General features: G+C 40.0%; 1 protein-coding gene across 3 annotated transcripts in view; it reads left to right on the top strand.

The window, feature by feature from the left end:
• tup (LIM1_Isl and LIM2_Isl domain-containing protein tup) overlaps positions 1-24,667 on the top strand; it is an 84,572-nt gene extending 59,905 nt beyond the window's left edge. For 2 of the 3 annotated variants that reach the window (XM_019052230.2, XM_019052234.2), the window contains exons 4-7: positions 6,020-6,315; positions 18,080-18,286; positions 23,152-23,315; positions 24,104-24,667. In XM_019052230.2, coding sequence (XP_018907775.2) covers positions 6,020-6,315; positions 18,080-18,286; positions 23,152-23,313 — 665 coding nt within the window. In that variant the 3' untranslated portion in view covers positions 23,314-23,315; positions 24,104-24,667. The remainder of the gene's footprint in view (positions 1-6,019; positions 6,316-18,079; positions 18,287-23,151; positions 23,316-24,103) is intronic. The other variant, XM_019052233.2, reaches the window with a different exon arrangement.
• The last annotated feature ends 1,108 nt before the right edge of the window (positions 24,668-25,775 follow it).

The following is a 25,775-nucleotide window of genomic DNA, read 5'->3' on the forward strand; positions in this document are numbered from 1 at the left end:
TTCGCGGTTGCCCCTCGTGCACAGTCATTCAGATCTTTCCTTATTGTATGAATCCAAGGATAGACGGATTGAATAATCGAATTTTAACATTTGATTTTTTGGGGGAGGGGGGGGGGGTTCAAACTCCGTGTGGTGTATCTGGAGCTCTCTTTTCGGGCAATTCTCAGAGAATGTAAGGGCTAAGCAGGAAGGTCACTTAATACGACTACTCTCGATCTAGTTCTTGGACACAGATGCCAAAAATTTTACGTGTATCTTTAATTTTCTCACTCTCTTTCTTTGCTAGACCAATCTGTTCCGAACTGGAAATTTAATGTGATTAGATCTCCGTTACTCATTGCGGTCAATGTCCAATCTAGACTTGCACTTTGCAACGACCTCTCAATCAGCTGATCCAGAGCAATCTACAGGTCTGGTCCATAAAAATCTATCACGCCCGTTTACTGCGGTATAAACTGGACTCCAGCGCGATTTATTGTCGCAAGCTGTTGATGATTTCTTTTGGAACGTACGGCGACAAAATTATTTAATCGCCAGCAGGCGGACGATTAAAACAGGCGGTAAACTGTAAACTCGACGGAGAGTCTTAAAATCAGAGGGTCAACCCCAGTCCGTCCGTAGGCGATGCGACCAGATCTCGCATTCAAATGCGAATCAAATGAATAGCATACATATGCGTATGTCAACCTTTTTTTTTACATGAAAAGTACGACCTGTCAATCAGTGAACTCGCAAAGAGGTAAACACTCTTTTAAACATTACTCTAGGGCATATATTCCTGCAAATGAAAAATTAATGGGTTGATAATGTAGCAAAACTATTGTAACTTCGAAATTTTATTGTTCGGTCCGAAAGATCCTTAACTCTTTACATGCATTTTGTTTTGGATCGTCTTATGAATTGCCAACCAGATTTTGAGTTCTCTCACAGACAGCAGCTTGACACTTCATTTGTATCGGGAAATTTTTGTTTCCTCTTTTGATTTAAAGCTCTAATCCTCTAATATGTTTTGGGTTTTTATTTTTTCTATCCTCCTGTTTTCACTGAAATTCGTCTCATTTTTTTTTTATTTTCAAGGGCATCCTCTTCAACCACCTGAATGCCTTGAAACTTTTGAGAAATCTAGGACAAAAAAAGATACCAGATAGTGTGCATTAGGAGCGCTGCTTAATGGATCATCGATCCATTAAGTTACCTGGAAAGTATTACCTCAGGCTTAAGGTACTCAATTTCTAGGCTATATTGCCCTCATAAAAAAAATCGGAAGGAAATTCTGATTAAATCCTTTATGTAATTCCTGAAATTAACTTTAAAATGGAGAGAAGATTTATTTTTTGCGTTAATGCAAAGTTTCACAAGTGTATGGGAAGGGAGAATTGGGTTTTCGACGGGCAGGAGCAAACAGCCTCAAAACAAGACAGTCATCTCTCAGCTTTTTTGAAAAAAAAAGAAAAAAAAAAGAAAAAAAAAAAAAAAGTAACCTCCATGAAAATCAATTACCCAGAAATTTAAATCGGTGGCGTAGAAGTAACTTGCTATTCTTCGAATCGACTAATCGGAATAAGGGTCAAAAACCTACAAAGAATTTGCCTATCTTCTAAAAAAATCTAAGATTTTAATGCAGGAGATTTTCAGCCGCCCTTCCTCAGTCGCATTTTAAATCAAAGTATAAATAGAAAAAACATACTTAGTCGTCTTTTTTGACATTTTTTTGCAGGCCTATATTCATTACCTAATGCCAATTTTTGTCTGAATTTTCCTCGAAGCGTTCTTCTATTATTACCCTTAATCCTGGATTAAACCGAGTTTTTTACTCGTTAGTGAATTTTCAGCTTCTTTCTGTTCTCTGAGAATATTCTTTATCTTCCCTTTCCTCTTCTTCTTTATCTATATTTTCAAGCTGGTTAGTTAATGTTTGAGTGATTCGACAAGTGTAGAATTGATTTTACATTCATTTTTCTTCGTTTATTTTTTCCAATGAGCGCAGTTTCATATTCACGCGATGCCTCCCACCCTTGCAGTGAATTATTGTAAGTTGGTAACACTGAACATCGTCCATTTAAAGGTATGTCAAATAATCGAAATTTGTCGCACTTGAGGCTTGACATTTCAACCAGAATCGAAAATGGTTGAATTAAATGGAGGAAAAATATAGCCAGAAAGGAACTAAGTCAAGTCATATTTAGATCGAACCAAGAAAAAGAAATTTGATTTTTCTATTTATTCGCAAGATTTGCTCGCAAGATTAAATTTCATGGTCAAAATTCAACGCCTACATCACTTACAAAATGTTTCATCTCGGCTTTTCATTTTCAATGTGCGGTTAAGCTCAAAACTACGCTAAATTTCTGAACTCATTTTTTCAGTATGTGACGTGGTTACTCTCTGTTTAATCCAGTCCAACAGTGATACCAACTTTTAAGAATTGCCACTCTTTTTCAGCACGACTCATTTTCATACTTTCCTCAGCCCAGCCGCCCACTTTTCATTTTGCGTCAGCGCCGAAGACCCCACGAGCCGTGGATCTCGAAGCTATCCACAACTTCCGAGGCTCATCAAATCCGAGAGCTTACGTTAATTAAAAAAAAGACAAGAGAAAAAAAAATCTTTACGGTTCACCTAAGCTCGGCTCACGCGCCCAAGACGGCACTTCGTAGCGCGTTTGCCAAATCGAAATAAAAAGTGTACTTTTCGAGTTTACCCGCGTGGAGATTTCCGCACAGTTTGGGGGCCGAGCGAGGGGCCACCGTCATCCGGATTATCATTTTGTTTTACAACATAATTGTCAATGTTAATTCCGTTCGTTCACCCGGCCCCTGGCGCTCTTTGGCTCCAGCCAACCCAGAGCCTGTCTCTGCGCCCCTCTTACCTGACGGCACGTGATTTTCGTAAGCCGCGCAAGTTGGTGTAGCGGAATCAGCTTTGCGCGAAAGCTTCTAGTCTGAAGTAGAACTCTGTGGAACAAATAGAACTTTACCAAAAAATGAGCTAATTTTGTAGCAAATACATTCTATACGTCACTCTTACAGCGCACTCAGACGCTCTGCGACACTCCAACGCCATATGTGCCTATCTTCTTAAAGGTAGTTGGGCGACCAACAACGCAACATCTCTTCGTTGACACCCTGTCTTCATCCCTTCATAGGGCATCCCCCATCGTCCTCTTCAAGGAGTGTAAAATTCAAAAATATTTGGCCGGATTTTAATTTCTTTTAAAACATTAAGCTCGTCAATAACCTCTATCAAAATCGGAACCAACAAACTGTACTGTAAAAGTCCGTCAGAATTTTGACGTCCATAAGGTTCCACCCCCATTCATTTTCCAAGAAGAGAACCGAATAACAGTATTTTTCAGCATTAGGTGTACTCAAATTGTTGATTTAAGTAGCGCGAACCATTGTTGAAAAGATTAAAAGTAAATTGATAGATTTTTATGTGAAAAGATACAATGTAAAACTTTTGGAACGCCGTATTTTGGATACGTTGAGTCACCTCGTCGGCTGATAATTTTTTCAACAAATAAGTTTGTAATATTATGCGAAGTTTCATGAAACTGAAGGATCCTCTTTAACTTACAAGCGTTCTAGCCACGTATCCAAGGAAAGTTTTGCATACTTGGAAACAAGAAGTTCCAATTTGAGCCACACATGCATGCGGTCCGCATAAATTTTGGCGTTTGCGTGTGCACACGAATCTTGCATCCTTTCAGTACTCACCGCGACTTAATCGATTTTTTTCCGATTTTCAATTTTATATCTAGAATTGCATGAGGACTGATTGTGAGAAACATGCGGGGTCTAGCTACGCTCTCGCAACTTCGAAATCGAAATTTTCGGTTTTTATCGTTTAAAGTGATTAAGGCGAGATTCATTCCGTAATGATTCGGATTCATTTTCTGCAGCGAGCTGTCGGAAAAAATGGTCTCATCATCGTCCATTCACATTTTTAAAGGTCGTAGCAGCAACGCCTTGTCGATTTAGAAAATAAAAAATACGCCTCTTAAATTCGGTGCAACCCACGATCTCATCTTGCCGTTTTTTCCTAGAAGAACCTCGCTCCTTGCACGGAATTGGGGAATAGGCTGTCCCGTTCTCAAACATATCCAAATCTTAACACGCGGGCGAAAGTATTTTCATTTTTTATGCGTAAAATGGCACTTCTAATTTCGAATATTTCAAAAAAAAATTAATCAAACATTCAAAGTATGCAAGTGCGTCACATTTTGAGCAAAAAAATCCTGTAAAAAGTAACCGGTTTTTCGACTATGCGTGTGGAAAATCTGTCTCCAAAAGAAGGAAAACAGAAAAAAAGAGGCAAAAAATCGGATGCGTAGGTAGACAAAATTAGAGCACTTTTTCTTCCTCAGGATAGAATATTTTAAAAGGCTGATGCAGTCGTCGGAAGTTTTCAGCCGAGACAAAATGTATTTTTTATCGGTGAATACAAGAAAGAACTTAATTAACGTGCATATTCTAGGCTCGTGCTGCACATTCAGATCGTCTCGAGGAACTTACTCGTATGTACAAACTCTGGTTATGAAATAATCCAATTTCAAAATATCACGATTTTTTTAAAATATTCACGCCGAAATTTTTATGGTTCAAACACCCTCGAAAAAATAGGAAGGTTATTTACCTGAATGTTCACTAAAAGAAAAGTTACGGGCTATATAGACTTATCGTCCGTTCCGCGGGCTCAGAGGCCGAAAGTTTCGGGTGCTAGAGCCGTAGCTGCGACTACTTCGGTTGCCCCGCACGGAACTTTTGGCCTCTGAGCCCGGAACGCGGTCGGTATGTCTATGCAGTCCTATGTATCCACAGCCGGAGTTTATTTTCACTGCTCCATATAATTCACCACAAATGGTTGGTTCCATATTGCAGGTGTTTCACGAAGAGAGAGGATTATGTGAAGTTTACAAATACCTAAAAATACAAAATAAAATAAAATACAAAATCATTAAAAAGAGAGACGTCATTCACCAACAAATTGAGCTTCTCTCTTTCTCTTTTCGAAGGAAATTTTGATTTGCCACAGCTTAAATCCGTAGTAACATCCCTGGCGACACGTTGAAACTTCAGTGAGATCCAGCCTAAGGCAGCAGCTTAAAAGTTGCTCGGGGCCGAATCAGAGGAGTGCGGGAGAGAGCCGTCGGGCAAGGGAAGAGGGGGCTTTGGATCACCGGAATCAAAATCAGAGCGCAAAGCACATGGCTCGGTTCTCATACTGCCACTTTTCGGTTTCTCACCCTCGCCTCCCTCTTTTCCGCTGCCCTGACGGATCCTGGTGTCGGGGTCTGGGGGTTTGAGCTGACAAGTGGGTGACTGTTGGCACCCGAGATCCCGAGAGCGACGAATCAATCTTCTCTCGTTAAATGTGACGCATTGCCAGATTGCTCATTCGAATTAACGTGGATGTAATTCAGCATAATTATCGGATCCGTGAATAATTGGACGTTTTCATGCTAAAATCTTGGGCACTGTTTAACGAGAATCTAATTAATTTTTCTTTTAATCTCACGCAAAAATCAAGAAAATTTTACACAAAAATTGCATCGGTTTGAGTGAATTTTGTAACCTTGGAATTGAGTTATCTTCCTGTTGAAAACAACGAAATGTTCATTTTGAACCAACAATTAAATTTCTCTTCAACTATTGACAAGTGTTTCAAAAGAGCCTTTTACTCGTATGACGCAATCTGCTTGATCATACTTTCCAGACCAAATAGCTTAGTTTCGGATCATTCGCGATTATTGATTATCCGCGATTATTGATTATCCGCGATTATTGATTACCAGCGATTATTGATTATCCACGATTATTGATTATCCACGATTATTGATTATCCGCGATTATTGATTTCCTGCGCTTATTGATTATCCGCGCTTTTCCACTCTCCACGATTATTGATTATCCGCGCTTTTATATTATCCGCGATTTTTAATTATCTAATAAATAACTGTAATGTATTGAAGAATTTTCATGGTTTTTTACTAATGTAAGTGTATTTTGTGCTTTTGCAGATTGTTCGGAGAGCGGGTCGAGCAAAGGGCGGGACTGCCTGGGGCGGAGTGGGGGGTCGACGAAGGTGTCGTCGGACGGGAAGCCGACGCGGGTGCGGACGGTGCTGAACGAGAAGCAACTGCACACGCTGCGGACCTGCTACTCGGCCAACCCGAGGCCCGACGCCCTCATGAAGGAGCAGTTGGTCGAGATGACCGGCCTCAACCCGAGGGTCATCAGAGTCTGGTTCCAGAACAAAAGGTGCAAGGACAAAAAACGGGCCATCGCAATGAAGCAGCAGATGCAGCAGGAAAAGGTAACCAAATTTCCACATCCAAAATATATAGGGTCAAACTTAAATAAGTCACCCCAAAGGAACCTGCACTGGAAAAATGCTATCCAGCTCTTGCGGTCTTGCAATCAGTGCTCTCCGCTCTTATTGTCTCTAAAATCCGATTGAATCAAGCGTCGAAAACTCTAAAACTTTCTGAAATGGACACCAAATGTTCCTTAGTAGTAGCGACTATTAAAAGATTCGTAACTTTTAAAAAGACAGCTCTTCAAAAATAAAAAAGTAAAATTAATATTTTAGGAAACCCAGTCGTTTTCCTTTTAAGTAACAAATCGTCGCATCTCTGACGTAGAAATGCATAGCTGCAGTCGTGAGTACTCTCTTCTCATGTTGCCCTCCATATTAGCGACGATTCAAAAACTCGTAACTGTTAAAAAGACAGCTCTTCAAAAAACGTAAACAATTTTTAATGTTTTAGGAAACCCTATTTATGGGTATTTTCTTTAAGTAACAAATTCTCTTCTCTCGGACGTAAGAGTGCGTATTTCTATTTCCGCGTGAGCCCTGCTTTACAAGTACATACGTGCTTTCTGAGGCTCATGCGAAAATCAAGGTATGCCATCTCGTTAGAGGAACGACGAAAGATTATTTACTTTAAAAAATGTTTCAAAATCTTAAAAGATCTACCGTTAATTTTTTTTGAGGATTCGAGGATTTTTAAAAGAAATTTAGGTAACACTTCCTTTTAAAGTTCTCTGTAATTTTTATAACTTGAGTTTCACAATAGTCTCTATCTTTCCACTTCCTCCTAGCACTCCTTTTCTCGTAGGACATTGGTGATTTTAAGAACACTCTGTATCTCCGTAGCTGTGTTTGTTTATTATCTTCTAATTATTGAGCCCAATGATCATTTTAATATATTGATCTACCCCTGAAAGGTGTTAAACGGCTTTATTAAAAAAGTTACGATTCTTGAGAGGATTAATTGATTAACGTCATTCTGACCTTAATTAGGTGGAGGTTTAATTTAATTAGGTATTGGGAAAACACGTAAACTGCTTCCGCTTTATGCGAACAGATGCTATATAGATGCTCAGCCACCAAGCTACATTAAAATGAAAAGTAAAGAGACCATAATAAAACTTACTTTAATGTAAGTCCGAAAATGGTGATAAAAATTTAGTTGAAAGGATGCCAATTGAAATTAAACGATTCGTGGGTAGCTCCGTACAATAATTTCGGTTGGTTATTTCTTCTTCCTTAATTTTCTTTTCTTATACAATAAGCTCATGAAAAAAAAAACTTTTTCCATCCGATTCATGCCAGGCGACTGTAATTTTTCACCCCCTTAACGCACGAGTCAGGCCTCGAATAGCGCTTTTCACCATTGATTCATGTGAAATTTTCATTCATCAGAGACACGAAAGCATGTATGCGAGTACCTCGAAAAACATCTGCTTATATTTACTGCGAATTACATAATGACTACTTGACAATTATCATTTTCAAGTACATCCTGGGAATGGACCTCTTACAATGGATCAGACCATGCTTGTTTCCTCAATGGTTTAATTACATGAAAGCTCAAAAAACATGCTCTTAATGTACCTGGAAACATACTTTTTATTCACACAAAACACATTCATCAGTATTTCCTGAAAAACTCCTTTCACGTATTTTTCTAAAAATCAATTAAATTCAACCATTTTGAGTAGCAAGACCTGTGTTTCCTCCATCATTTGACCGTCACTGTATGGAGGTGAATTCGTCTTTCTAGCGCGTGAAAAATAAAATTTCCACGGAAAAATGCGCAAGGGAAATCCTTACTTGGTACTTATCACCGGCCTCTGATGAGTTCCTACAACCAGGTTTGCATTAGACTAGTTTCCGAGTAAAGATTTGCCGCATATTTTCAACTTTCGACGTCACCCAATCCTAGGCTTTAACACAAATCCATGAGTCCAATCTCGTCCGGAGTCTGATTTTGTACTTTCTAGCCCTGCATTCCTGGCGCAGCAGCCTTAATGGTGACTGACTGCACTTTGATTCCTCGCAGCTCCGCGGGTTTGGACAAGATTCAAAACAACCATTTGAATACCGCAGGCCTCAAATACCTCGTCCAAATGTCGGCGGCCATCATGAAATAGCTCCGTCTATGTTTAGAAAACCGCTCTTACAGATAGGCCGATATTGGCGGAGCTTTCTGTTAGGATATACGAGCCGGCTCCTTGATATTTCCCAATAGCTTGATCACTACACCATGACTCGGATGGCTAAAAATAAAACAAAGAAACGTAAAATGGCCGGAACTGAACGTTCATTTTGTGTTTAGTGCATGCTGCCCGGGCAGGAAGCCGATCTAATAAATTTTGCACCCTCCTCCCATTTTTTCTGATTCTTTCCTCATGGTACGACGCATGTAGAGACAAAGAATCCTAAAAATCCCAACTAAAATCATTCCGTTTCAGTGAGATGTCTTGCCAATGCAGTTTTGCGTATTTCATTCGGTGCTACGACAATAACTGTTCATTTTAAATTGCTGCATAATTATGATGAATTTCTCAGACGAGGTCTTAAATTTACTCCTCACTGTGTGCAGAAAATGTGCGCATTTTTCAGCATCTCCCTTATGAAAGTATGCGATTTATGTAATTCATTTTTTTTACCTTTGCACTCTTAATTTGGAGAACTCGTATGATGAGGGCTACTTCGGGCTGCACAGGAAGTTACGATGCATACGAATGACTCCTTATTTGGTGTTAAAGAAAATAATTTAAATTATATTATTTATTATGCTGGAAGCCACCTTAATGCATTAAGAGGTTCAGATTATTATTGCCGATACGCTTTTTGTAATTTTTAAGAGAAAAAAACACGTATTTTTACGAGTCTAGACAATTTTTTCCAGTTTCTTCCTTTCCAAACTTTAGCGCGAACTTTTCAGAGAATGTTATTGAAATATTAAAAGAAAATAAAACAAATTTTTGGCAAAAACGATGATCAGACCTTCTTCAGGAAACTACACCAAAGCACACCCAATCAGAACCCTGTAGTATGAGGTCGTAACAGGCACCAGCTTCAATTGCAACAATGAAAGCAAGAAGTCTCAATAGCCAATCATGGTCATTCACCAATACACCCACGAGGCCCGTCATACACACACTCACAAAACCCTGTAAACGCTCGATATGCACCAATTTTAGCAGCCAATCAGAGCCGACTTTCGAAACCGTCCATGCCTGGATTTTCCCCGTATCGCGGCCCCCTCCCCGCACCAACTTAAAAATAGGCGCTCCACAGGAGATGCCGCTATGCTGAGGAAAAACACCGTATAAGCCTTCCGACGTTGCCCAATTTTAGTTCTGAAAAAACGAATTTCTGGAAGCATTCGTTGACTTTTTTCGTTAATTTTTCCCCGGAAAATTGTGTTCGTAATGTTAATCTTCCGAATCTGAAAATCCCACAGAAAAAAACGTTCGTTACTCCCTCTAAAACGAATCTATTATCAGGGGAAATTTGACAATATTGAAATGTTCATACGACGTTTTTCACTATGACGGGAGATAACCCTTCCGACCGGTCGTCACGAACCCACCATTCCGCCCCGGACTGGTCCGCGGTGCGCCAGGCTCCGCGGAATAATTCAGAGCCCCCCCCCCCCCCCGGGGGGGGGGGGGGGCGGTGGCAGGACAAAAAATAAACATCGGCGGCAAAAAAAAGAAAAAAAAATTCTCAAAGAGCGCCGCACCGAGTGGCGTCTGCATAAATCTCCTTCGAGACGCCGCCGCCGCGTCGCATCACGCCGTCCGCGTCGTCGTCCCAGCTTCGCGGTCCGCGAGGGGGGGGGGGGGGGGTGCACGAGTGGACCTCGACGCGAGATGGGGGCCGCGAACGGAATACCACCTGATAAAAATGGCGGCGGGGCGGGAGGGATCAGGGCCGAGGGGGAGGGGGGGCGGAATGTCCCCGTCCCCTGCCTTTGGCCGCCATCTTGGGTGCATGCTGCACTTCTGAGAGCGCGGAGCTTTGAGGTTTTTTGACTGGCATGCGCTGTTATGGCTATTGTGGGTCAGGCGCACGGAGCTAGGTGGGACTGAGTTAGGATCTTCGTGAATGCTCGATAGGGTCTTGAAAAATTTTGCAGAATTACCAGTAAGTTTTTTAAAATCTCTCTCTCTAGGAAAAAAAGTAATATACCCGTTACGCACCCAGCACACTGAAAAAAAATTCTCGTTTTTACCAAGGTCCGTTGGTACCTTTACCATCTCACTTTTTTTACCAATTATTGGTAATTTTACCAAGACAGACTGCGGTAAACGTACCTAAAAACCGGTAATTTTACTGTTTTTTTCAGGTAAGAATACCACTTTTATTGGTAATCAATTCCCGGTAACTTTGCCATTTTATCTCGGTAATTCTACCATAGTCGATAAAAAATATTGGAGTTTTTACCAAGGTCCAGTAAAATTACCGAGAAAGTTCAATAATTTTACTGAGATTTCCCGGTAAAATTATTAATTCCATAAATGATAATTTTACCAAGAAAAAACTGAGATCAATTAGAACCCTGAATTCTTCGTAATTTTACCCTTTTCTTAGTAAATACACCGATATTTTTTTTTCAGTGCATATCAATCGTCCCATGATATTAATTAAACCTGAACATTCAATTTGCCGTTTCATAGGCTTGATTGAAGCTGAGTCGTAATATTCCGCGATCTGATAATTATAGAACTGATATGATTTTCAAATGGAATATCTAGGCGTAGACTGGGAAAATTTTGAGCGCGGGCAAAATTTTACAAGCAAGACGGGAATTTTGTATGTACATTCCGCTGTTTTTTCACTCTCGCTAAATTTTTTAATTAAAAATGATGTGTAATTAGAACACGATGATTGTGTCAATTTAAAAAATCAAATGAAGGCTGTTCCCATTTTTCCCTTCTTATCTCGGAACATTACGTCTGTCTGTAGTACGTTTCTATAATTTAAAAAAAAAATATGTAGACAAATTAGCCTCAGTAGATCACAAACATATGTTAGATGTCTGGAACCAAAAAACCAAAATGACGAACTTTAATACGAAACGAGACAAAGGAGTTTTCCCTCACATTCTTTTTTCAGTTTTTTCCATGTTTTCTCGATGCGTAAAAGATCGTGAAAGTGAAATTTCGGAAAAACAAATTCTTTCTTCTCTCCACTAAAATTTACCGAAGCAAGTCAATAATTTGCCACCACTCCTTGTCAACAGTACTTATCGGGAACTTTCGATAAGTTCCCTGTTTTTTTTTTTTTTTTTCATACCAAACGCAGTACAAACATCAAATTCGTGATAAAATTACCAGAATTATAATAGTAATCACCCATATCTGTTATCCTCTTCATTTTTTTTCCTTTTTAAATGTAGATTACCCAGTGTGAAAAACTAAACTAACGGGCGCATGAAATAATGAAATACGCTAAACATATTTCGTCCTTCACACCAAAGCTTATGAGAAGATAGGTCAGGTTAGTCTCCGAGGAAAACGCAAAACGCTCCTGACCTTTCCATCAAAAGACCAAGTCGTGTTGAAGAAAAACCACTAAGAACATTCGAATATTGTCAATTTTTACCGACAAAATATGTAGTTTTAAGACATTTTCGGTAGCATCCAATTCAAGTTTGCAAAAAATTCTCCGGGAAATTCAACCAAAAACATTTCACGGGTTTTCTTAAGAATATTTGCGTTAAATCAAGGACAATTCGGCAGCGGCCGAGCTTTGATACGGCGTTTTTCCGAGGCAAGGTAGGACGTGAAGCATGAAGAAAGCAAGAGGCTCCTTTGAGCTGCGGAATCCTCTTGAGCCGAAAATCTCGTTAGACGCGGCGGAAAGCGGCTCGTGAAAATCCGAGCGCGGTAAAGCGGTGGAAAAAGGGAGTATAATATCTCGGGGATGATTTAGAGGGATGCGGGGAGGGCCAGCCCGGTCGGCCATAAATGTGTTTGCGGACTCAATAAATCCGAGGGGCGGTCAGCATCTTGGCCGAAAAGCCATCTTATAAACAAGCCAACCGGGCTCATTTTCCCGAGTTATGGGACACTGATTGGGCATTCTTTCTGAACTTTTCCCCGCGACTCCCGCTTTGCTTTTTTGTCCTCTTCATCCCTGTCGTCCCTCGTCCGCGCCAGGGATCGTAACTTTCCCTCCTTCGCCGTTGCTCCCTCATCCGTCTCAGGTTTTCGCTCATTTTTCACTTCTGACAGTCCGCTCTTGGCTCCGTCCTCTTCGATGGAAAATTCGGTGACGCGCCGTCCTTTCCAAGGACCTGCCATCGATTTTAATTTCCTCCCTTGATTTATTTCTTGCATGGAAACCGTTGCTAAATGAGTTTTTTCCATGTGCAAAAGCATACGATTAAATTTTAGAGCAACGATTTAGCCTTATAGTTTAACCCGAGACTTTGGAAAAGAATAAGGGAAAAAACACAATCGACTAAAGACTCTTTACATTTGTTAAATGAAGCTGCATCGGAAATATGAATACGAAAAGAAAGGAGAAAGGAAAGGAAAAGGAATAGAAGGACAATAGGGAAAAAGGAAAAGACGGTCGAAAGGAAGGGGATTGGGCGTGAAGAAGAAAGGGTATAGGAATGAAAAGAACGAGAGGTGGCTTCTTAATTATTTTCTTCCTCATCCATTATTTTCTATCTACTCTTTTTAATTCTTTTGTTCTCCCTCTATTTCCTCCTCTCCATCTTTTTCCTATTCCTCTTCATCTCCTTCTTCTTTCCGTCCTCTCATTCTTCCTCTTCTTTTGTATTATTCTCCTCCGTCCTCCTCCTTTTTTCCCTCTTTCTTCGGATTTCTAAACGAAAAAAAACGTATAACGAATGCTAGGAGTCCTAGATACAATCTGAGCATGTTAGACTGAGGTTATACGACATTAGGTAGAATCCAAGTCTTACCGGATTCTTTGATCGCAGTGCGAAAAGGAACCTTGTTAGCGGAAAATTCAAAATCGAAAGTTAATCATCGTAGTCAAAAATGAACTTCTCAACCAGACTACAAGACTGTTTCGCGTTAAACATTAGTTAAAACAAAAGTTGAAGCTCACAACTCGGCTCTAGACGGGGCCACCCAGGCGCACAAGCACCTAGTGAAAAACCTGGCACCTCCCCGATCGAGCCCCAGTTGTTGCCAATTGGCACAGAACATTTTTTGAGCCCCTCATAGACGACGATTTTTAGAATACAAAGTTTTAAGCCTCTGCCGTCAAAATCAGAGAGATGAGTTTAATTAGCAAGCGCGATGTGTCACCTTCATTAACAAAATATTGCTAATTTAGTTCACCTTTGTTGCAGTCGAGAAACATATTGCTGAGTGCGTGTTTTTTTAAAGAGGTAATTCAGGCTACATTGTGAAAAGAAAACTCTTAGAGTCATTAAACAAACCTGTATAATGTAGAATTCATTATGCTTAGTATTCAGGTTCAAGCATGATGATTCTTGCATTTGCCGCAAAGAGTTTTTTCTCATCTTGTTTCAAGCTAAATTACCCGAGGATCCAGAAAAAATGCTTAGTATAAGCAAAAAAGTATCTTACATTTTGATTGAAGAAAAAATATTTCTTGGCAGCAAATCTCATATTTACTTTTCTAAATATGGTAGACCATCAAATAAAGTCCGAAAAAAACATTTTTATAAACAGTCACATCTCCGGTTATGTTTCACATTTTTGAGCTTTTTTCGTATTAAAATGTTCGTAAAAGGCTTATCGAATTGTAGTATCAATTTCTCAATTTTGAGTTTCCCCGCTAATTTTTTGTCTCCAGGGTGGATACAGCTCTCTTGCCTATAATTTTTCAGGTCCCTTTTTTACAGTCAAAAGTTAAATTCGTCGATTATTTACCACTCAAACGATTATGAATGGTCTTTCGGATGCTATAAGGAAAACGGAAGACTCGCTCATTAACCCTCTGAACAGTGCTAGGTCCAGGTCCATTTTCTCAATACTTCATTTTTGAACTAATTGCTCTCTTCTTTAACACGGTTTCTTTGGTTATGGCTTCCTTGCCAGTGGCACGCTACGCAGTGCGGCAGCACCGCCAGATCCGTGGTGGGACGTATTGCGGGTGGCCGCAACCCCGTTTGCAGGGGCTTGACACCTCGAGCCGCGACTGCCGCCCGGGGCCACACACACCATCAAAACATACGCGTGTCATCGACTGTTGCGAGGAATAAGAACATAGCGAGGGAATTAATAAGAAGAGGAACCAAGCGAGGGAGGAGGGGAGGGGAGAGGGCGGCTTTAAAAATAATATTTATCCGCTAGTCGTCAAGCTTCGATGTTTTCACTGTTTAATCCTTGATTCATATTTCAAACAAAGTCGGTTCTCGAATCGACCGCGCTCCGCCCGCCCTTTCCCGCCTCGGCACCCGGTTTATTCGGTTCATCGGCTAAAATAGCTGACGATGGAATAAGTGAGGCTCTGTTGCCTCAGTTTAAAATATGTTTGCTGCAAGTCAATTTTGAATTTATGGTTGTTATAAAATGATCCTGGCAGGAAAAAATTAGTGCACACACTTTTCACGAACACAGCAAGAGGCTTGCGTCCTTTCTTAATTTTAAAAAAGTATACCCAACTAAAGATTTCTCGAAAATTGTGTGTTTACACGATTCCGAATACAACGTCTTGGTATCCAAGTCTATTTATGACCATGAAACTTTTACGGACAGTTGCAATTTTTTTTTTTTTTTTTTTTTTTTTTTTTTTTTTTTTTTTTTTTTTTTTTAATAGAAATTTTCGACCGCGAACATACATGATCTATAGTCCAGTGTTCAAATTTAAAAGCTCTACTCTTGTAATTGGACTGCATTTTGCAAAAAGGAACCAAGAGCATTCCAGTGTCGCTATGATTGTGCAACTTTCTTTACCTTGTAAATATAAACTGATCGTCTAAACATAAGCTTTATCTTTACTCCCAATAACATATAGTCTCAAGACGAAAATTACCTTTGTAAATTTAATTTTGTGCATAATCTCAGCAATTTTATTGCAAATAATGCAAGTTGCACAATCCTTACAACATTGCAATGATCTTGGCTCCTTATTGCAAAGTGGAATCCACTCATGATTCTAAAATCTCAATTTCTGGAATTAATTCCTAAATATTTTTGCGACAAAAGTTATTGAAAATTTAATTTTAATTAAATTCCTAATTTTAATCACTCTACCGCATGGGATTTGCTGTGGTGAAATCTTCGAGTTTCTTGAAGAGACGTTGAATTCTGACTGCTTGGATCAATTTTGGCCACATCCGAGCATTTTGGCACCAGAGCATTATAGGTGCATGAGCCGAACGAGCGATCAAAATGAGTGAAGCGTGACGCACGATGAAACTAACCGTGGCAGAGCGAGCGGCACTGCACTGATATGCAGAGGCTGGCAAATAGGGCATACGCATACTCCAATGCCGCAGTTTTTTTTTTTTTTTTTTTTTTCCCGGAGTCCTACACCTAACAATAGGCCCGGCACTCTCCTCAAAAAATGTCCATAAAAATTATCAAACTTTGCTCGTGTCACTGTCACATATGTTTCCTCTGCAGATCTGAGCAAAACTGGTGGGACACATTGGATCAAGGCAATGGGAGAGGTCAAAGAAAAGGAGACATTAAAAGCGTATTACTCCGTTTAAACGAACTTTAGGTTTTAAAGTGGCTCCGTGGCTTTCCTTTTAAAATTCTCTTTTAGAAGCGCCTCATAAAAATTCATAATTTGGCTCCATGGGTTCCTCTTGAAATTCTCTTTTAGAAGCACTCCATAAAAATTAAAATGTGACGAAATAAACATCAAAATTTGCCATTTAAGTTAAAAATTGCGTGCCCGACCTCCCTGATTGAATCGATCTATTGCGTGGCGGTGGCTTAGATGAATATCGACGGTGAAACTACCAAACCACGTATCTCGGTTTGCGACATCGCAGACTTCCTGTCATACTTTATTTTTTAAATGAAAAACTACTCAACGTCCAGTCTTGAAAATTTCTGTGATTTTTCCTCTTCGTGCGGAGAAAATTCTGTGAAAATTTCAAGGAATGATATTGATTTGGTCTACCTCAAAAAAATAAAATGCGAGCGTAGATTTTTAAACACCGCAAACGAGATACGTGGTTTGGTAGTTTCACCGTCGATATGCTCTATTGCCATGTCGCTGAAATTCGAGTTACCGAGAAACGAGACTGAAATTGTATCTAAACGCAAAGGAGACTGATAAATACTTACCACACTGAGAGCTCGTCCATTGGTTATGCCAGTCCATATTTCTAGGGGAAAATTCCCCCCGTAAAAGATATCATCCATCGTGTAATTTATTCCATCAGAAAACAAAGGAGTTGTCCCCCTCCCCCCTTCCCAACAACTACGAACAAAAAGTAGTAGAATTAGAACTCGTGCCATTCATCCGCGGTGAAGCTCAACTCGTAAAGTTTCCTACCTTTCCCCAAAAAACCAGCTTTTTGTAGTCTAAAAGCAGTAGGTATATGGAGCTTATGTGCAGAAGAAAAAACACCCCTACGAAGAGAAAAAATTCGCGCAAAAAAGACATTCACAGCGTTTTGCGTCATAGTTCTTTGACGTCATTGGCAAATGTCACGGGGGTGAAAAAACTATCTTGGAAATGTGTCCAATTTTTGTGGTATCTAACTACTGTACAGGTGATCAGTTCAACGGTTTTTCATTCTGTTTCTTTTTTTGGTGTCGACCTTGACTGAAAAAATTGTAAATTTGAAAAAAAATCATAAAAAATATATGCAGAAATACACCCTTTCATCGTATCAAACTTCAACAAAGTGTCACAAAACGAAACATTTAAAAGTTACAAAAACATTATTCAGATGAAAAAGTCATGAAAAGGGAATCCATCCCATTTCATTTAATGGCAGAAGACGGTCACGATATGGCTAATCTCACTTTTTTCATTCAAGAATCAATAAATTTGAGTCTCATACCCTCAAATTTTTTGGAAACATTCAAGAAAAACGTTTCGAAGAGCAAATTCCCGCGAACTAAGTGCACTCTTTAATTTTTGAAAAAAGAAGAATTAAATATCACTAAATAAACTCATTGTCGTCTGCCCCCTCTGTTGACTTTTGAGCTTTGAGTCAAGTTGCGCCCCCAACAAGTTTACCAACTTTCGGCTTGACTAATGAACAGAAAAAAGAGACCCTTCACTCATATCTTGGCAATAGTGGAAGCTTTTATACTTCCAGAACTTCAAAATTCAATTGTTGTCCTACCTACCAGGTTGATGTTGAACAACGTGTTAGGAATTTCGTCTCGCTAACATACCTACCGAAGTTTGGCAAACTTGTTTGGACCATCACGTCACTCAAAGCTCATCAGTCACCTAGTAGGTAAGATGACTGTTGCTCCCTTATAATTGTCTATAAGGAAGTGTTGAATCCCCGAAATTAAAAATTTCCACGTGTCTCCAAGAGGAAGGTCTTCTGTCTCTAAGTACGCTCAACAAAATCGACTATCGGCTTGATTCATGATCAAACTGCTCTACACGTTGCTCAATAGTCACCAAAACTGTGTTTTCAAGGGTTCAGAGGTGGACTCTAGCTGATCATGTCACCTATTCTCTTGCCCCTACTGTACACTTTTCGAATCGTTCCAAATCCAAAGCAACGCGGCGCGATAGAACTGATGCTTGTTTTGTTTGCCTTTGAAAATGCCTCTTTAATGTTTTAGAATTGACGTTATATTTTAACTCTAAATTAACGCTCTTTTCCTTTGATTGTTCACAGGACGGAAGGAAGATGGGTTACGGGAGCATGCAAGGGATACCGATGGTGGCGTCAAGTCCGGTGCGGCACGAGAGCCCCATCGGGATGAACCCAATCGAAGTGCAATCTTATCAACCACCATGGAAAGCCTTATCAGATTTCGCCTTGCATACAGACTTAGATCGACTAGACCCCTCCGCTCCACCCTTCCAGCACTTGGTAAGCCAGGTAAGCCCTTTAACACTGTCATCAAGCTCATTTCATACATTGAACCTGCGGAGCGTCCAATCGGGTCGAAATTCTGCGAAAAGTAACAAAAAAGTAGCACTCCAGTAATAATTTTAGATGGATCTGATGCACCAACATTAAAATCACCAGACCTTGAAGCCTGAAGGTACAATGTGTGTCATTTCCAGTAAAATTGAAAGTTTAATCATTTTGATTTGAACTCGTCCTCAAGTATAAAATGTGTAAATTGAAATGTCAGAACTCGATTCCGAGATTTAGACAGCTAGTAAATTATTTTACGTCGCGTATAGTCCCATCCAATCTCGTTCCACCTCAAAATGGAACCCCCGTGCCCTAAATCCCTTAAATTTAATGAAGACATACGATTTTTTAAGTTTTTCACCGCTTTGATAAATTGATTTCAAATCAGTAAGTTTAATCGATTTCAAGAATTCTACCCGATTGGATGACCCGCCTTATCATCTCAGATTAACCTTAAACCTAGAATTTTGCTCATTTTTCAATCGATAAATGCACTACAATGGAGATATTGCATGTGTAAGGGATTTGCGATTAGACTATTGATTCTTAGGTAAAAGTTTGCGAGAAACACGATGGTGCCTCTGATTTTCTCTGAAATCAACTCCAAGCTTAAAAAAACTCTCAAGTTAAGGCCAAAATGGAATGGATATCCCATGCTATCCTGAGAGTCCACCTCTACATCAAAACGAACTCCCCATGCAAAGATAGGGAGCAAATACATTAGCAGTGATGCCGTGTTTTCAGTTTTAGAGTCCCCAATTAAAGTGGCAGCTCTGTCAATGTATTTTCACCCTATCTTTGCATGGAGAGTTTGTTTTGATGTAGAGGAGGACTCTCAGGATAGCGTGGGATATCCCCACCATTTTGGCTTCAACTTGAGAGCTTCTTTTGAGCTTGGGAGTTGATTTCAGAGAAAACCAGTGGCACCATCTTGTTTCTCACGAATTTTTACAAAAGTATCAACAGTCAAATCGCAAATTCCTCACAAATGCAACATCTCCATTGAAATTTAACAAATAACTAAGCGCAAAGTTAAGTTTGCGCCCCCGAACTATTTCAGAAGGATTTGGGGGATTCCCAGCCCAAAAAGTAGTTTCGTGAGGTCTCTATCCAAAAAAGTCGGGATAGACTGTTCGCATATACATTTAAAGGCTACTATGGTCTAGAATTTGACCGCATTCCACGAGTAATTCAAGGTTCACCTCTACCCTATTACTCGAAAATCATCTCAAGGTTCCTCTTTTTCCTATCGTATCATTCAATGAACGGAGAAAATGTACTCGTTCTAGGTACTTTTCAATGCATATTTATAGGGAAGAGCATCTGTCCTGCCCCTAAAAAATACTACCCCCTCCAGACCCTGACCCCCCCTCCCCCTTAAATATACTATTTCAAATTGTGGAAGAGGGGAGGCCTATACGGCAAGGAACTACACTTATCGGCAATTAACCTTAAAAAAACGAATTTCCCCTATTTGAGGAAGCAATGCTTCCGTAGCGTCTACAAAAGGAATGCCACCGGTCCCATTCTGCCGTGCTGAGGAAGAACGCCGTATGAACCTTCAGGCGTTGCCAAATTTCCTCTGGCAAATTACTAATTTTCAGACAATTTTTTTTATTAATATCCTGCCAATTTCTCAGATAATTTTGTTTGTAATTTGATCTAAAGTTTCTGAAAATTTCAAGAAAAAATATTCACAATTTTCTTCCAAAATAAACATTTTATTGAAGGAAATTTGGCAACTCCCGAATGTTCATACGGCGTTCTTCCTTGGTGCGGCAGCATTGACCAAGTGTTGCAGAGGCCCAAAAACGGACGGAGGCGCGCCTAGCCACGTGATACACCCGGAATGCAGGGAAAAACAAACAAAACAATAAGGTGCGAGCCGGTCCCGAATTTCACCCTTTCCGCAGACGGAGACGTGGACGGCCGCCTTAAAAAACCGCGGGGGCGGGGGAGGGCGGTCGGGGGGGGGGGGGGCGCCAAGTTCGCCGGCTCTGAATGGGAAACGCGGGATGGGCAATAAACCCGGGGCCGGGGCGCCACCTACCTGGAGCCGTCGACGCCACCGGGATGACAGCTTCGCCGATAATCTCCCAACAGACACCGAAGACTAATTAACCGGTTTATCAGCGCCACGGTCGCCTAGCGCCGCCGCCGCCCGCCGCCGCCGAGCCGGAGCGTCCGTCCCTTCCTCCCGCCGGCGTTTCCCTCGCGCCGCGCATTCATGTCATTTTTCGATTTCACATTTTTTCGGGGTTCCGAGGGGGGGGGGGGGTGACATGTCTCTCCGGCTTTTGACCTCTTCCGATTTCAGCTGCTCCAGATTTTTCCTCGTTTCCTTGAGGTGGTCAAAATATTGGTCAATCAAGTCGTAGGCGGATCTAGACACTTCAAACAGGAAGGGAACGTTGAGGGGGTGTGGGGGCTTTCGCTTAGAAATTTGCAAAATTTTGAAGCACCTTATTGCAGTTTGAGTCAATTTCGTCATGCATAATTACTAAATCGAAGCGTCCTTCCTTTCTCTTTCTTTGTTCCCTTTTTCTTCCTCCTTTATTCCGGCGAACGGAGGGGAGCGGACACCTCCTACGCCCCCTCCCCCCGGATCTGCCCATAAATCGAGAAGAACGACTCACCCGTGATTGTAAGGTCGGTGCCGATCATGCTCACAGAAAGCACCAAGACCGTTGAGTACAGAACCTGGATCACACGCTGAAAATGGGAGTAATTGTTGCGATCATTGGTAGTCGTCTGAAATTTTCAAAACTACGCGCAATTTTTAGCAATCGACACAGCGGAGAGCATAATTAGTAACGGTTTGACTTAACTGTTCTAATAAAATAAGGAACTGAATAGTAGAATTTAACTAAATTACGACTTTTCCTTTCTTTCTTCTTGTGTTTCCTCTTGAGAATCACATATCGATGGTCAAAGAACGGAGCTGTGTATTTCCGTTTGTGAACGTTTTAGACTTCCTGTCTCACTTTATTATATTCCTTTAGAAGACTAGTCACCCTTCAATTGAAAACATTTTAGATTCGTTCTCTCTGTTAGCAAAATATTATACTTAAATTTCAAGCTATGAAGTTAGCATTTTTCTCATTGAAAAAAATGTCATAGGAGCAAAAACATTGAGACATCACAATGGAGACACGTGATTTCGCATCTGGGCCCTCGATATTCATTATAATTCATCCTCTATTTTGATCAGTCCAATTCCTAAAGAGAGGGATCGCATTTTTCACATCATCCACTTTCTATACCGTGTTGCGTAGGGGTAACTCGTGTCGAATTATAAAGAAAGAAAAAAAACGAGGAAAACGCGGAAAAAATTCCGAGTCGCAGACTTTCTTTGCTCGATTATTCGCCGCGCAAGTTCGAGCTATACAATAATTAGGTATAAAAAATGTATATTTTTTCCGGAGCTTTGGTTCCAATCAGAGCATCAGCGCGTAATTTGTGCGGATTAGCAGCGCGCGCCGCGTCTGAGTCGAGTCCAGCTCTGCCGTGCTAAGAGAATACGCCATATGAACCTTTAGGCGTTGCCAAATTTCCTTCGATAAAATACGAATTTTCAAGGAAACTGTTGGATATTTTCCTTTAAATTTTTCAGAAAATTTCGTACTCAATTTAATACAATACATCTGAAAATTTTAAGGAAAAATATGCATAACTTACCTCAAAAATACATGTTTCATCCGGGGGAATTTGGCAACTATGGAATTTTCATGCGGCGTTTTTCCTTAGCGTGACAGAGCTCCTGACTTGGAAATTCCTCCCTCGATGTCCGTCCGTCTCCGAATGCAACAATTTTACGTTAATTTAAGCGAGAACTCACTCTCAATTTTCCCTCCTCCGACAACGATGTGCTTGCGCCTGAGCCCCTGGTCTCGAAAACAGCAGCCCCCCCCCCCCCCCACCTGGTCACTGTCTCGATCTTATAATCCGAACATGTATTAATCCCCTTTCCGTACCCGTTAATCCCCCAGTTGTAAACCTTAAGTTGGTTTTCCGTGAAAATCCCCTTCGCGTTTACAACTGCGTCTTCCTTTGTTCGCACTCGTATGAACGATTAAAATTGTACGTCGTTGAATAGTTGTGTTTTCTGCATGCGCACAGTGCGTAATCAGAGATATTCGGAGGTGAATTAATATTTAGTTGTTATTGATCATAAAAACTTGAAAAGAAAAACTGAGAGTATCAAAAACGTCATGTTGGATGTTGGAAAATTAAGTGCAGAAAGGCGAGATTCGCAGACACGGGTCTTCAAATAGGTATTCCTGCGCGGATGATGTTTTCTTGCCTACCTCGAAAATTGAAGGCGAAATGTCAGTGTGCGTAACTTTCATACCCCTTTCCCGTCACTTTAGCTTTCTCTAAATTTTCAGTAAGAAAACGCTACTGATCGGTGCTAGCGCGTGGTGAATAAAACAGTGTGATCAAAGTTTTTGATGAAATTGCTCAAATGTATGAGTATGCAATCAATCTGTGGATCTGTGTTTTACAACTGGTTGTTTAAAATAACCGTAGGCCCAGGAAATGGGTGTTCGAATTTTAAAAAGAACAAGAGTTCATGCTCGGTCGAAATTATTTTAGTAAATTTAATCGATGGATTTAATCTGATATACCTACTGATGGTCAGAGGCAGCGGGGAAAGGATTAAAATTTTACTAAATCTGATGGAACGTGAAAAAATTTGGAACTAGAATTTCAGTTCTTAAGCAACGGAAATGTGAATCTACTATTTTTCCTAATTTCACACTCGTTTAATTTATTCAATGATAGACTTATAAATTAATAAACGAAATTTATTTTTGTTACAGATGCATGGTTATGATGCTCACCACGGAGGCCCGCCAGCGCCCCCCTCGCTTTTGGACCTGGGGCCGCCCCCGGGGGACATGGCCCACCCGGACTCCACCGATTCCTACGTCACATATTTGGAAAGCGACGACAGTCTTCATCACGATGCGCCCAGTCCATAACGGTAAGTAAATCGAACAATCGAAAATTCATTTGAAACAGAGAACATGGATGGGGGTGGGGGACGAATCCTGGATTTTCAGTAATGATTACAAAATTCTAAAAATTTTCGCTTAAAAATTCAGTTCCATTTCATCAATTGACTAAAAATAAGGGGGCAAGAGTCAAACAATTTTTTAGAAAAGTTTGCCAAGGTCCGAACCTATTTGTCCAGCATTCCAGTTTCAGTACATCTGCCGACTATAAAGATTTTAATTTTTTCTCCTCTTTTTCTGTGTTTGTTCGTTATCTATTATAAAATTTGTTGCAAAATCATCTCTATAGAATGGGGGGGGGGGAGGGAGAAAGGAACAGGAATTAAGTTATGTTTCCGCAAAAATGTTGAGCCACTTCCGTCTTCAACCTAATCCATCAAAATGAAAATGCGTTACCAGCATTTAAGAAGTAACTGTCAACATCATATCACATTAGACCTGCGGTTCGAATGTTGAGTCGATATCGAACGACCTTGATCGATATAGAGCATCACTAAGATAGGGATTTGTCGATCGGAATCATTCGACAACGATTTAACAATCGACCCGTTTATTTGCGTTTAAATCCTTGATCGGTGTAATTTTCAGGGCTCGCATAACAGATTCCAATGTCCCTACTACACTATTCACAGTAGAAATGCTGCTTTGGTAAAAATAGCAACTTTTTAAGTTCAGTGAGATGATAGGTCAAGCTGGCTACAGCCTTGAAGAATGTCCCATATTGATAACTAAATATTTTTTTCATTTTTGTTTTCAGGACATTATACTGGCCCGTTCAGCATATTTCAGACAACGCCACCATCCGAACCTCCTGAAACCTAAAACAGCGACTGCTAGGCCTGAAATTGAGTTGTAAAAGTAGCTCACTTTCCATCGAGAGATTATTTATCTCATTCTCAAAATTGTACAACAGCTCACTAAAAATTTTAGGCAAGCAGTCAAATATAACACCCAGTCTGAGTTGGACCATTGTTAGCGCGAGAGGAAAATCGCTGAATATTATTGATTGAATATAGCTACCCTCATTTCCAGTTGATATAGATAGTTTCTCTTAAATGAATTACTTATTTTCTTGTTTTCGGTTGTTTTTGTAAATATCTATTGTCATACGTACATATAATTTATTTATTATTTGTAAATCAATTTATTTGAGCCCTTCTCCGAATAACATAGATGAGTTCTTTAAACAAAATATGTGATAGAAATCGATTAAAACTTGTAAATGTTTGTTTTAATTAATTATTGTACATAAAAAGTTGCTACCTAATTTTAAGGAAAAAAATCAAATTTCATAATTAAATTAAATTGAATCAAAATTCTCTCTTGAGTTCCTTTTTTACTCTTCGCCATCATTCAACACCAAAGTTTGCAAAAAGTCTGAAAAGAAAGAACTTTTTTAGATAGAAATTTTTAGAATAATGACAGGATTTTTTTCTGGACAGCAAACATTGTATTTACCAACCGTGTTTTAATCAATAACGTAGCAGCTTGATTCTGTAACTTTCTAACTCGATATCTAGTTTTTGTCGCTTATCTCTGCCAACTCTGTTAAATTGACGATACTGCTTCATCAAATCGACAAATCGTATTGGTAACACGAGTTCCGCGTAGGGTCAGACAAGCTGAAGTAGAAAAGTTTAATTCCAATTACTAAAAACGATTGACTGTGTTACTGTACAGTTCAATAGGAAGGCTATTCTTGGATACTTATGCATCCTATGAGAAAAATTAAAAACAATTTTTAGTCATCTACCTTTATATACTTAACAATCCACGACCGCATGTGTCAAAGGATTAGCAAGCTTTTGACGGCAGTGAAACTACGAAAATACGCATCTCGAATGCTATTGTTTAAATTTATAGGAATATCATGTTACACCCTTGCACGAATTTTTCAGAGGACATTCACTGGAAAAAAAGCCGCTTGGATCTAGAGTCCAAACTCTTAATAATATCGACAGGAAAAAATACTCTTGATTCAATAATACGATTTTTTCTTGAATCGATCGAGCCTCTTGATCTAAGCGAATTTCCTCTTGATTCAAGCAAAAAGTCGAATTGAATCAAGAGTATTTTTTCTTGTGAATGTTTTTAAGAATTTGGACTCTAGATTCAAGCGACTTTTTCTCCAGTGTTCTTAAAAGAGCAAAGACAAATCACACGAAATATGCAGAGACGGTGATAAGTGATCTTCCAAAGGACATTTTTCAATAATAGGTATGAGAGAGCAGAAGATCTTAACAATAATGCAAACCGCAAAATGCGCGGTTTCATAAATTCTTTATTTCTGCGACCTTGCTTCAACATTTTTACTTTGCCTGAGGGTAACATTTGATCACAAGGGAGAGTACTCAACGAGTGCGATTCAATGATCAGAAAAGCCCTGAGGGTAATTGGTATCCAGCTTAGTAGCGCCTATCTTCCTCCGC

This window comes from Bemisia tabaci, unplaced genomic scaffold (assembly GCF_918797505.1).
Source record: "Bemisia tabaci unplaced genomic scaffold, PGI_BMITA_v3".
Taxonomy (NCBI): domain Eukaryota; kingdom Metazoa; phylum Arthropoda; class Insecta; order Hemiptera; family Aleyrodidae; genus Bemisia; species Bemisia tabaci.